The sequence below is a fragment of the Aulonocara sp. 'chitande type north' Nkhata Bay genome, linkage group LG14 (assembly GCF_057382095.1).
Source record: "Aulonocara sp. 'chitande type north' Nkhata Bay isolate Kocher_YH1m ecotype deep benthic linkage group LG14, A_spYH_male_GT1.1, whole genome shotgun sequence".
Classification (NCBI taxonomy): Eukaryota; Metazoa; Chordata; class Actinopteri; order Cichliformes; family Cichlidae; genus Aulonocara; species Aulonocara sp. 'chitande type north' Nkhata Bay.
The window spans coordinates 35,686,752-35,699,098 of record NC_141357.1 but is presented as its reverse complement, the minus strand read 5'-3'; the positions used below and the strand labels follow the sequence as shown (position 1 = coordinate 35,699,098).

The window sequence follows — 12,347 nt, the reverse complement described above, 5'->3', positions numbered from 1 at the left end:
CACAGTGAAGACATGAACGCAGCCAAAGCCAAGGCTCAAAAACTGAGGACCATCCACAAACACTGGTGGACATCCTGAGGTCGCTGTGTGTGCAGGCGGCAGCATCTGAAGCGTTTCCAGCCACAGAAAGATTAGAGCTGCTCACACAAAGGCAAACCTCTCCGAGCTGTCACAACGTCTGTGATTTTAGAGATGAGAGCAGTCAGAATTTACATCAGGGTCTCTGAAGGTTTAATTGAGACAGATTCAGAGTATTTGGATATTTCCAAAGACTCAAGATTAACCTGCATTTAAAATTAAAAACATGATTTGCTACTGTTGCTTAATTCTCACAGTTATACACAAGTTTCCTAATTTCAGTGCCTTGAATGAAGACAGTTTGCCTTTGGTTTGGACTTTCTGGGGCCTGTAACATGAAGCATGTTTACTTCAGGTTTAACTCCAGGTTAAGTAGGTGGGACACAGTAACTACTGTACTGACCAATCAGTTCTCTGGAAAAATAACATTCCCAAAGGGGATCCTGTGCTTTTCCATTTCAGGCAGTATGAGAGACCTTAGTTTAAAATAATAATAATAATCTTTCCTTGGTGAATCAATAACAGAAAGAGCCTTAAGATCCAACTGTATTGCTTCTAAACGTTCATTGAACGATGACATACAACTATAACAGTCCTATAATCTTTAAACAGGGCACCTAAGCCTCGACCTTTCTGCAGGAATGCCTGTATTCAACGACCTGTTCACATAACTGGACCCTGCATACTGCAGCTGTAACTACAGTCAGCTCTTCCTCGTCTTAAGGAGTGAAGCCTGATAAGAAAAAGATGAATGCTACAGGCCCCGGGTCTTAACATGAGCTAAAAAGAAGTGGAATTAAACGCTGGTATCAATAGTGGACTAAGCTGATTGTCATAATAACACCATTAAGGGCTGCGCCATCATGAGGGTGAGTCGGGCATGTGAGTTAGGGGTGAGGCTGGTTTTGGGTGCAGCTGCTTCACACAGACACACTCAGACTCAGGCCCATGCTGTGGTCTAACCTGAGGCTCTGCCCCGAGGCTCTGTACGAGAGTTATGCCCCCGCGCTGCAGAGAGGACACACAAACACGTTACACTACGTCTGCCACACACACACCAAAAACATTATCTGTGAAATAAGGTTTTGACATAAACACTCACTGCAACTCTGTAAACATCGTTTATCTTGCTACTAAGTAAAGACCATTAAAATCTCTGCCTAGTCAAATAAAGTCTTCAGTCCTTTGAAAAATAAAATAAACATGCAGGAGCTTCGGTCGGGTTGGTCAAAGTCAGTTAGCACAATAAAGGAAATCCGGACTCCTCCAAACAGAACGACCGCGGCTTAACTCCAAGCTTAATCTGGACTCTGGGGAAACACGGCGAGCATTTACATAACGAGCTTAATTACTCAGGAGGGCGACTGTGTTGCCTCTCATACAGAGTGGGGTGTTTGACGTGTATACATCAACACAGCAGAGAGACATCGTGTCAGACGAGCGAAGCCGTGGCATGGAGGTGGATCGAGGGTCAGCTGCTGTGTTGGGTGTGCTGCGATGGGTGTGCGTGCGTCTGTGTGTACTTGCCTCTCCTGCCGCCCTCCGATGGGATACCCTCAGTGGCCGCATATGGGTCCTCTTTGAACCTGTGAAAACAGCCACAGGATTACACACACATCAAACGTTAGCGCCCTCTCTGCCACGTCAGTCTGTCGCCATCTTTATCCCAGCAGACGCCTTCCATCGTGCTCACCTCTTCCTCCCCCTCCATCTTTGTAAAGTCACTAAAGTTCTGTAGCAGAGCTTTAGTAAACCCAACATAAGCGGCACTATTTCAGACACTACAGACTACTACTACACAACACAGATATTCAATGAGGGTTTCTAAGTCTGGACTTTTGCGGGACCAACCAAAGACAGTCACAGACCGGTCCTGAAGCCTCATGAATGCTGTGGCTCACTACACTCTATCCTACTTTGCTGCATTTATTCTCCCTTGAACTGCGCCCCTGCCACTGAGAAGCATCTCCTTTCAATTCCATCTGATAAAGTCCAAGCAGGTTGTCCAGCTGCTCTGCTGGAATCCTGCTGAGATGATCGTCCCTCTGGCTCAGTCTCTAAACTCTGCAGATGACTTCTGAAGCTCCATCAAAGTCACTGTCAGGTTTCTGGTCACCTCTTCTTGAGATTGTTAGCATCTTCCACTTCAATACTGTGCCGACTCTCAGACTCTGAACGGTTTTTGATCCATTTCTTTGCCACAGTTTCATCTAAGAGCTCTGCAGAGGCCTCCGATAAGCTCGAGGAGGTGGCTGGGGAGAAGGAGGCCCCCCTCAATGCTCTATCAAAGTGACTCGATGGATGAATTGATGTGCAGAGGCTGCCTTAAGACTTCCTGGACTTAAGACTTTCTTTCTTTACACTCACGAGTTGAATCTATTAAAATGAACATCTTGCCAAGAATATTATATTTATTCCAAACATTACCAATATCCATTGATCCAAGTCGTTTCAATGAATGGGATAAAATAATATCGCGGTTTATATGGGGGGGGAAGCGGCCGAGGGTTTGTTTTAAAACTTTACAATTACATAAGAAGGTGGGAGGATGGGGGTTGCCATCACTAAAAAATTATTATCGGGCTGCTCAGTTGAAAACGGTGGTTAATTGGTGTGATACAAGCTACCAAGCACACTGGAAGACTATAGAGGAGAATATGTTTTCCTCCCCAATACAAGCTGTCCTGATGGACTCGAATATTCGAAAATATATTGACAAGATTCATAACCCCTGGGTGTCGTGCACACTTAATATATGGAGAAAAGTCGTGAAAGAATTCAAACTTGAACAGGATTTGGCTTTATTCAAATGGTATGCATATGATTCTGACTTTGCCCTGAATAAATTGGACTCATGTTTTAAAAGCTGGCCTGCTAAAGGGTTATCTACATATGATAGTTTGATAAAGGATGGGAACCTTATTAGTTTTGACACGCTGAAACAGAGACACAATCTAGAAAAACAGGATTTTTTTCGATACTTGCAAATAAGACACTATATAAAGACAACAATCGGTCAGATGTCAAATACTAACGTGGAATTGGTAACTTTATTTAGACAGGCGTACAGTGGGGATGTTGACACAAGACTCATTTTTTTTTGGTACAATTTTTTTATGAATAAGCTTCCACACTCAACTGATTATGTGAAGATGTTATGGGAAAAGGAGGGAGGGATGTGTATTTCTAGGGAAGAATGGACTCAGATGTGGGAATGGCAATGGAGGAGTACTTCCTCCAAAAGCTGGAGGGAGTTCGGATGGAAAACTCTGATAAGGTTCTTTATCACTCCATGTCAAAAGGCTCACTATGATGGGAATCCTCCCGTGTGCTGGCGAAACTGTGGATACCAAGGAGCCCATCACACCCATATTATGTGGGACTGTCCTGTGCTACGGACTTACTGGAAAGACATTCATGGTATATTACAAGGCATTTTTAACTGTACATTCCCTCAGGATATGAAGACAATTTTTTTTGGCTGTATACCGCAGAACTGGTCCAAAAATGACATATGTCTGTTAAGAGCTTTATTGGTTGCAAGTAAGAAATGTATAACAAAGAAATGGTCCTCGCAAGACATACCGACTTTGTCATTATGGTGGGAAATTACGTTAGAGATATATAGGATGGAGGAAGTAACAGCTCATGTTAATGACAGGATGGCCTGGTTCCATCTGTGCTGGGATAAGTGGGTCCAATACGTTAATACCTATAAACCGAATTTTCTCTTTAAAGCTTGAAACCACCAATTTAGTTAATTGTTTACTCCCGACAGAGCTTTCTCCTTTTATTTTATATATATATAATTTTTTTTCCTTTTTTTTTTTTTTTCTTTCTCTTTCTTTCTATCTGTCTTTCTTTCTTCTCGTTTTGTTTCGTTTTTCTCTTGTAAACTGTGTTAATTAATGCCTGTAATCATCTTTATGAGGTAATATTGTAGAAATAAAGAATATAAAAAAAAAAAAAAAAAACGACTTCCTGGCATCTTTTTGTTCTGCAGTTTGAATTACGGGATCTTAGTTTACTTTTAAAAGAAAGACTCTTACATGTTGTCCGTCTTCTGTGCGTCCCACTCTCGTCTCCACTGGCCTGTGGCGTTACGATGGCGTGCTAATCTCTCCTCATCTATCTGCTCACGCTCCTTCTTCCAGCGCAGGTACTCTGCTCTTTCCCGGCCGGTCATAGACATCGTCATATCCATAGAGCCTTTGGGACCAGGTCTCCGGCTCTGCAGAGAAGTCAGAGTAAATAATTCAGCCACAGGAGTTTAAATAAAGACAAAGGTAATGCTCATAAACAGAACCACCCGAAACCCATTTTTAAAGAAGTACTCACGGTCCACTCTTTTTCCAGCTCAGACCCTGTCTTCACATTGTCAAAGTCCAGTCCCCCCCAGTTTCGTACATGTCTCCGGCTGCCCTCCTTGCGGTCCGTGTCCGGGGCTGGACCTGAACGTCTCGGGTCATCCAGGAAGTTACGGGTCGGTTTGTCTCCATCCTGCTGTGAAACGGAACGACTCTGTTCAGCTCAGGCTAGTTCCTCGCTGATTTTAAATGATTTTAAAAAAGCAAAACAAACAAAAATACTGCGCAGAAGAACCACACGATTTAAATGTGAGACCAAAGCAGAGACGGTTAGCTTCATAACACTTGATCTTATGGGAAATTTATGTTATAGTAATTTAAGAGGATAAAAAAAACACATCTGGTGTGTGTGTACAGTCATAACAATCCATCTGTGCTGTCTCACCGGACAACAATTTATGCATTTACACACATCTCTGCTATATTAAGCAAATTAAACTCCAATAAAAATAAGTGGTTAGAAAAGTTTTATTATAATGTTGGTCTTTCAGAGCCTTGTCTGTAAAATCCATTTCTGGAAATCAAACCCGCTACGACACATGGCAGCTGAAAAAAACCCAAAAAAACCCCAGTGACTTCCATACCCGCTGTCCTCTCTCATACTCTGCTATCCTCTCCATTTCTTCATTCATCTTCTCAATGTTCTGTCGTCTCTTCTCCTCCCATTCCTGTCAGGAAGTTTGTGACATTCGAGTTATTATTGAACAGGATGTTAGTGTTACAACCGTTTTAACAATACTGGAAATGACTGCATCGTCCATGTTACAAAGTCCTCCACCAGGAGGTAACTGCAGCAGATTTTTGAGCCAAAATAAAAAAATTTTCTGCAGTATTTTCCCAAAAATCCCAGTTTTAGTACTTCTGTGTTAAAAGATTAAAATGGCTGGGACCAAAGTTAGAGCACGTGCCGTGGCTACAGCAATACTTTTGTAGATGTTACATACACATGTAAATTCTTTGTATCATGTTTTTTCTACACACTGAAATCATCCCAGCTCCTGTTTTAAACTGAAAGTCAACATTCGGTGCTTAAAAGCACAAGAACAGAAGCAGCTTTGAACATTCACAGGTCGTGCACTCGAATTTAAACAAGACACACAACTGGATATGGATTAGCTCGGTTTATAGATCATTTATAGATTATAGATAGTCATCTTTCGTTTATTATTGCACTTTAATATGAATTTTTTAATATATGACAACAAATGTGACATATTCTCATACCTCTGAATGGACTTTAACAGTTAATAAATTAAGCTAAGCCCCATGAGACTTCATTGATACATGACTTCAAGTAATCGCACTACCATGTATACCACACAGTCACACTCTAAATGTATTATCTTCAGTGTCTTGCATCGTGCATCATGCTGTGTGAAAACCTCCCTCAAACAGTTCATCCTCACCCACCTTGGATTTCCTGTCTATTCCTCCTGGTGTCCCTTCTCCTCCTCCTCCCCCTCCTCCTCTTCCTCCTCCTCCTCTTCCTCCTCCTCCTCCTCCTCCTCCTCTCCTTCCTCCTCTGCGTCCATGGCCTCCTGCCTCACCAGGCTCTCCATCTCTGGGTGTTCTCGGTTCCCAGTCTCTCCTGTCTTGGCGACCTCCGCCCCCACCTCCTACTCCTTGTCCTACTTGTCCTCCACCTCCACCACCACCACCTCCTCCTCCTCCTCCTCCTCCACCACCACCTCCTCCTCTCTGACCTCCCCGACTCATTCGCCCAGACCCGGTCCTCCTGGGGGGGCTGCGGCCATCACTCTGCCCTCTGTGGCTGTCGCTCTCCTCTGATGTCTTCCGGCCGCGAGGAGTTCCCGGTCTCCATTCGTTCACAACTCTCTTCTCCTGTAAGCAGCACACACACAGACTTTCACTGTGAACGGAGTGATTTTAACAGCACCTTAGTTACAATTTCAGTCAGCTGCTGGAGGAGGCTCAACATAACATATGTGGTAGTTTAAAAACACCATCCTTATTCCTGATTCTTTGACTAATCAAAACACCTAAGTGTCCATTTTAGCCTGTTATAATGTGGATCAATAACAACTTATAGATCATATTAGTTATATTTGGCTACCAATAAATTATAAGTGAGGGAAAAATCTGTTTTGGATACATTTTGGATTTTTTGTGGTGCTAGAAGAGTTACAGCGCATGGCAAAAGAAAATAAAGGTTTGGTTGATTTATGGTGTAAAATTGAAGTTTTTCATTTAGATTTTTGTCAAAAAAATCTGAGTTAAAAAGGTACTTATCAGCAGTAGAGCTCATAAGAAGTCAGATAAAGCCGTATTTTATTCACACTTTAAATTAGATAGCTTGACAGCAGCTCATTGGAAAAGAAGGAGAATGACCTTCATTGCCTTCAAACACCATTATTACATTATTAATATTATGTAATAATGGTAATTCATAATATAATACATTATATTATTATTATGCAATTACTTTTTTCAGTATTGTCAGGAATGTTAATATTTCAAGACCATTTCAAAAAGTTGCAAGCAATAGCACGCTGTAACTTTTAGGATATAAAGGGACTAACAGGGTGAAGATTATAACAACACATCATCTTCAACCCAGGAAATGGAACAGCTCAACTCTTACAGTTACAAACTCGTCAATCTAATGAATGTCACATGAACTAAAGACTAATCTGCGCTATGGATTATGCAAAGAGCTACAACATGATGAACTCTGAGAGGCTGAGTTATGAGACAGAAAGAGGCCATCGTCGTTCATCAGGTTTTCAAAGGCCTCTTCAGAAAAGGTCCAACAGACTAATGGGCCCAGATCAACCCTTTAACCAGTCAGACAGGCGCTCGTGTGGAGCAGGCAGCCCCCTGCTGTTCTCCAGGCCTTTCTTTTGTCTTATGACCTTTTCAGTTTGAAATCTAGGTGCCGGCAGTGATCGGTAGTCTTTTCTGAGGCAATCTGGATCTCAGCAGGCGCTCACTCCACTCTTACACCTGTATCCCCCCTGGATCTGCTTACCAGCTTCTTCAGCCCACAGGAGACTAATTAGAAACGTGGCAAACTAAACGACTAATGGAGGGGGGGGGGGGACTGGTTGTGCCAAAAAACAGAGCGTTAAAAACCCTGATTTTAACCAATGGGCCATGAATGCAGCTCTAAAAGAATCATGATGTTGTTGTGGTTTGCCATATTGTTCCCAGTTCCCTGCAGTTCCTCTACTGACCACTTGAGGCTGCACCCTAAAGTGAGTCCCTGTGTTAAAATGAGCCTTTACAGGAAAAGCAAACATGTTTGCAGACCGGTATGAAATCTAGTCTCTGGATAGTTCACTGTCCATGTGTCCATGAGGCCAATTCAAGTATTATTACTCTGTTACTAATTATTGGGCATTTTTCTGGTGCATGATCAGCTTGGCAGGCTTAGCCGATCATTTAGAACTGCACTGTTTTTACCCCAAAGGTGTCCTCCTTTGGGGTAAAAACAAGCAAAAAACAAACAGACAACAAACCCCCCAACATCCTGGCAGCCAAAATGCAGGCTTCAGAAAAATCAGAGTCAATGTCGCTATGGCTACATCCATCCATTATATGCAATCCATGTTTTTTCTCCTTTTCAGACAAATGTGTCCACGGCATTTGTCCAATTTGTGTTCACAAGGCACGCTTAAATCCTGTTTGTCTGCAGGAGAAAAGGATAGATCTAACAAACAGATGATCTGCATACCGAGCAGAAAGAGCTGGATAAACCGGTTACACAGATAGTTCTCCAGCATGGTCGGGTACTTTAATGAGCTGGCTAAAGTTCATTCTGCACAAACATCTGCAGTTAACAACATTATGTTAGTACAGCAGGTACAATCATCTCAGCTCTGTTTCAAGACAATTACCCAACATGCCTTTTTAAAATCCCATTTTTGCCCAGCAGAGCTGCATGAATGGATAAACACGTTAAAGAGAAAACTCATCTCATGAACTCTCACAGGGTAACTTTGGGTATTTTTAGTGTGTGCTGTGCTCTAATTTTATGCCCGCTGCTTCACTGTTCCCTCCAGCCATCCTAGGCTTAGTACTTCAGGCCTTTGAAAGCAAAGTGCCAGCAGAAGAGTGTTAGAGGACAATTACCTTTACAGATTTGTAATCAGTAGGAATCCCTGCCACGATTTGTAAAAACAGATAAACGTCTCCCATCACTACTTTGTGTCAAAGAAGTGAAATATATATTTAATCATTTTTAATCCCAGAAAATCCAATAAAAAAGAAAAATAGCTGTGTGCAATGGTGACTGAAGTTCCCACATATGTGGCCCAGTTAGAGTCTGGCACCTGCCCACAACACTTCTGTTCTGACGCCAGATCTGCACCAGTACACTTTGTTTTGATTTTTATCTAGTGCGAGCGGGCGAAAGCAGCTCGCTTCTCTTTGCTGGCTTCCAGTTTACGGATTAATTTTAAAATCCTTTATTTTCCATTTTATCTGTCTGAAATGCTTCACGCACATATCCTGTTTCAGATGCTTTTATCTCTTACTCGGTTTGACTGTACAGCACTTGGGTCGGCCCTGTTGTTGTAGGTTAAAAATGCTTCATAAATTAAGTGAATAAATGATAGTGATGGAAGTACAACATAATCTGAACCGGCACCACCACACAAAGGATGTTCAGTTCGACTTGATTTCTCACCCCTGTTGCTTTAGAAAGGTCGACTGTGACAGTGAAGTTTTCTTTCTCCGTCTTTGGCTCGTGGGGGCGGGGCTTACGAGGTGTAGTCACCGCAATGCCCTCTTGCTCTGCTTTCTTCTTATCTTCCTCTATTTCCTGTTAAAAAATAAATAAATGCAGGAGCCCAGTGAGACTAATGCTTAATAAGAAACGCACCAAAGACAAACAGGTCTGGGGTGTGTTCTGTGTTCATACGACAAAAGTAAGAAGATTAAGTCAAGTAGTCATCCGTGTGCAGCTGATGGACACTTTTCTCCCACAATGCAATGCGCAAAGGGAATAGGACAGCCACTAATATCGGGAAAACCAAAAACTGTTTGTTTATGGGAAAAGAGTGTCTATTTTCCAATTAAAAAGAAAATTATTTTAATCGCTCTGAACTGATGATATTGTGTTTCATCCTTCAGACACTTTTTTTTTTAAATTTCTCAGTCTGTACATGTGAAGCTCAAGAGAAGCTGTGGTTGTATCTTATCTGAGACCTGAAAAGAAAAATTTGGTTTTCTAAACGTTTCTCATCATATTTCAGTGGCTACAAGTCTAATGAAATAAGACATATGACAACTATTTAACTTATTAAACAGCTCCCAAATCTATTGATGAGACCATGTTGCTCATTCAGCTTCATGAAGTGAAGAATTCCTTAAAAAATAGAAACGAGTAGCAGTAAATCCTGAAACATCAGCTCGCCTCAACATCCCAGCAAATAAGATCAAAACGCAGCGAGTTCAAATTCAACTTGAAAGTGTTGGCTGCTTGCCGTGAATAAATAAATTCAGAAGAGAAATGGTTTGAAACAAACAAACAAAAACAGTTATTCAGGGTTTCCTGATTCAAAACAGGGCTTTTGGGGGCACACACAGCATGAGTGGCTCCACTGAATGTTTATAAAGGCCACTTAAGATTTTAAGGTATTTCAAGCTTGAGTTCATTAAAGCAAACTTGTAAAAAAAAAAAAAAAAAGAAGTTGTTGAAATATCTTTTAACCACAGTCCTAATTTGTCTTGGCTTTTGTCTCAAGTATGCAGTATAATCTTTGACTAATGTGGTAAAACAAGCTGCTTTTATGTAGAAGTGAATCGTTGTGTTTTGAGACATTCTGGGGATGTCATCATTCTTCGGTGAGGACAGTTATCAACATCAAGATGGTAGTATTAAAGATACATTTAGCGTGTAAAATCTTTCCGTACCTGGTACCTCTTCATCAGAGCTTCATTCTTCTTCCTCAGAGCTTCAATTCGCTTGTCCAGCTCTGCATCCTTCTCCTCCTTTGTCTTGAGATCCACCGTTGAAGACTGAAGCAAAGAGGAGGAAAGCAGAAGTGACAAGACCGGTTTGGCCTGTAATACTTTAATGTGCAGCGCTAAACTAAGCACAATGAAGATACATCAGCTGTCCCAGCTTAATTAAATAATTGTTTTGCTTTTATTAAAGAGGAGAAAGAAATAAGACACCCATATACAAATATTCTATGAGAGAGAAAGAGCGAGAGATTGCGCTCAAAGAACGCAAAACTGAAATCAACGAGAATAAAGATGGCAGTAGTAGTAGCAGAACATACTTTTATACACTTGTCTCATCTTTGTACTTCTGTCTCATGTTACCACTTTATTATTCAACTTTATGTTTTTAAATGCTCATGAATTGTTTCTGTCGTAACGATAAACGATAGTTTAAAGGTAAGGGAAACATTTAGTGACTTCTCCGGGAGGCGGGAGATGCAAATATGAACGCCCTGTGTCCAAGTTTAACAACAGACAGAAGGCAACAACTTTGCATACTTTTCGGATGAATTTAATTTAAATATAGGATGTTAGGAACCAAGAACAGCCTTAAAAATAACAGCAATTGAAATGACTCTCCAAAATACGAGCCTGAAACCGTTACCAGGGTGGCTGTGAGATGATTAGACTTCCTTCTAGACAGACTTTGGTCCTCCTGAAAGTTTTGGGTAACCTACACAGAAGATCAAGACACTGTCTGCAGTGTTTTTACTCACCATAGCTGCCTTCGGCTCTTCTTCACACACTGGTGGCTGGCTGCTTGTTCCACCTGTAAAGAAGATTAGGAGGATGAGGAGCATCCTACCGTTTCTTTACCTCCACTATACAGATACTACACCTTCAGTAAGGTGAGTTTCTTTGCGTTAACCCGTGAGCACAGGAACAAGAAGGATGAATAGAAACCCTAGATTACACAGTAACAGAAATTGAGCGGTGACTGGGTACCGCCCTCTTTTCCCTTCTGCTGTTTCACCCTTCCTCACTATTGATTACACTATTGAAGGTAATCGCAGGTGAGTTTACAGCCAGGTGTGTGATGAAACCCATTTCAAAAGCTTCTGTAAAAGTCTCAGAGCTGCAGACAAGACGTATATATGACACCCGAGGAACAGTACCACAGCACACATACCTGAGGCTATTTTAGCACATCCAGCCTCACCTGAGCTGCAATAAAGTACTGGTTTGGTGTTTTTGTCTGTCCCTGGTATGCTGTTCAGTAATGTAAGCACACTGAGCCATGTCTGAGCTGTCTGAGCCGATACAAAGCCGCGAGGAGCCCACGAGACGTGGAAACAGACCACCGCAAACAGAGACGACGTGCAGAAGAACACCTGGATGAACGTTCACACGCACTAAAGTTACAGTCCGTTCACGTTACCTGTTTCAGAGGGAACTGTTGCAACGGCAATAAGGGCCAATGTTTGAACTCGCTGCTGTTCGCCAATTCCTGCGCCTCAATCCGTCCTCATTATTCCACTTCCTGTTAGCAGCGGCTAACTTCCTGCCAAATAAATCCCGCCTCCCGGTTCTTAAAAAGACAGTGCACTTTCTGACGGCTCAAAACGATCCCAGCAGATTTTCGCTGGAAAAGTCTGCCTCTGCGCACCACCACAGTGGATTTTAAACCAAACCATCAGGATGTGACTGAAGTACAGACTTCCAGCTTTAGCTTAGCGGGCTTTACAAAAAAAATGTCTGGGAACAAGACATTTTTTTTATACAGAGCCCCCAACTTTAGAGGCTTAAAGATAATTGGACAATTGACTGAAAATTAATTTGTGACACCTGTCCATTTATTATTATTTCAAGCACACCTAATATTCTGAAGTTCAACTTGTATTTTATGGCTTTTCGCTGCATTTTTAAATGTGAGAGAAGAAGAGATGGCAGTGTAAGTGAGGAAGGCTGCCATTAAGCTAAAAAAACAAACAA

At 41.8% G+C, this 12,347-nt stretch overlaps 1 protein-coding gene across 2 annotated transcripts in view; it reads right to left on the bottom strand.

The window, feature by feature from the left end:
* ccdc9 (coiled-coil domain containing 9) overlaps positions 1 to 11,914 on the bottom strand; it is a 28,978-nt gene extending 17,064 nt beyond the window's left edge. The window contains exons 1-10 of one of the 2 annotated variants that reach the window (XM_086262350.1): positions 11,794 to 11,914; positions 11,132 to 11,184; positions 10,323 to 10,427; positions 9,094 to 9,228; positions 5,856 to 6,287; positions 5,030 to 5,113; positions 4,417 to 4,581; positions 4,128 to 4,309; positions 1,606 to 1,664; positions 1,042 to 1,086 (exon numbers count right to left, since the gene is read on the bottom strand). In XM_086262350.1, coding sequence (XP_086118476.1) covers positions 1,042 to 1,086; positions 1,606 to 1,664; positions 4,128 to 4,309; positions 4,417 to 4,581; positions 5,030 to 5,113; positions 5,856 to 6,287; positions 9,094 to 9,228; positions 10,323 to 10,427; positions 11,132 to 11,134 — 1,210 coding nt within the window. In that variant the 5' untranslated portion in view covers positions 11,135 to 11,184; positions 11,794 to 11,914. The remainder of the gene's footprint in view (positions 1 to 1,041; positions 1,087 to 1,605; positions 1,665 to 4,127; positions 4,310 to 4,416; positions 4,582 to 5,029; positions 5,114 to 5,855; positions 6,288 to 9,093; positions 9,229 to 10,322; positions 10,428 to 11,131; positions 11,185 to 11,793) is intronic. The other variant, XM_086262351.1, reaches the window with a different exon arrangement.
* Positions 11,915 to 12,347: the final 433 nt, after the last annotated feature.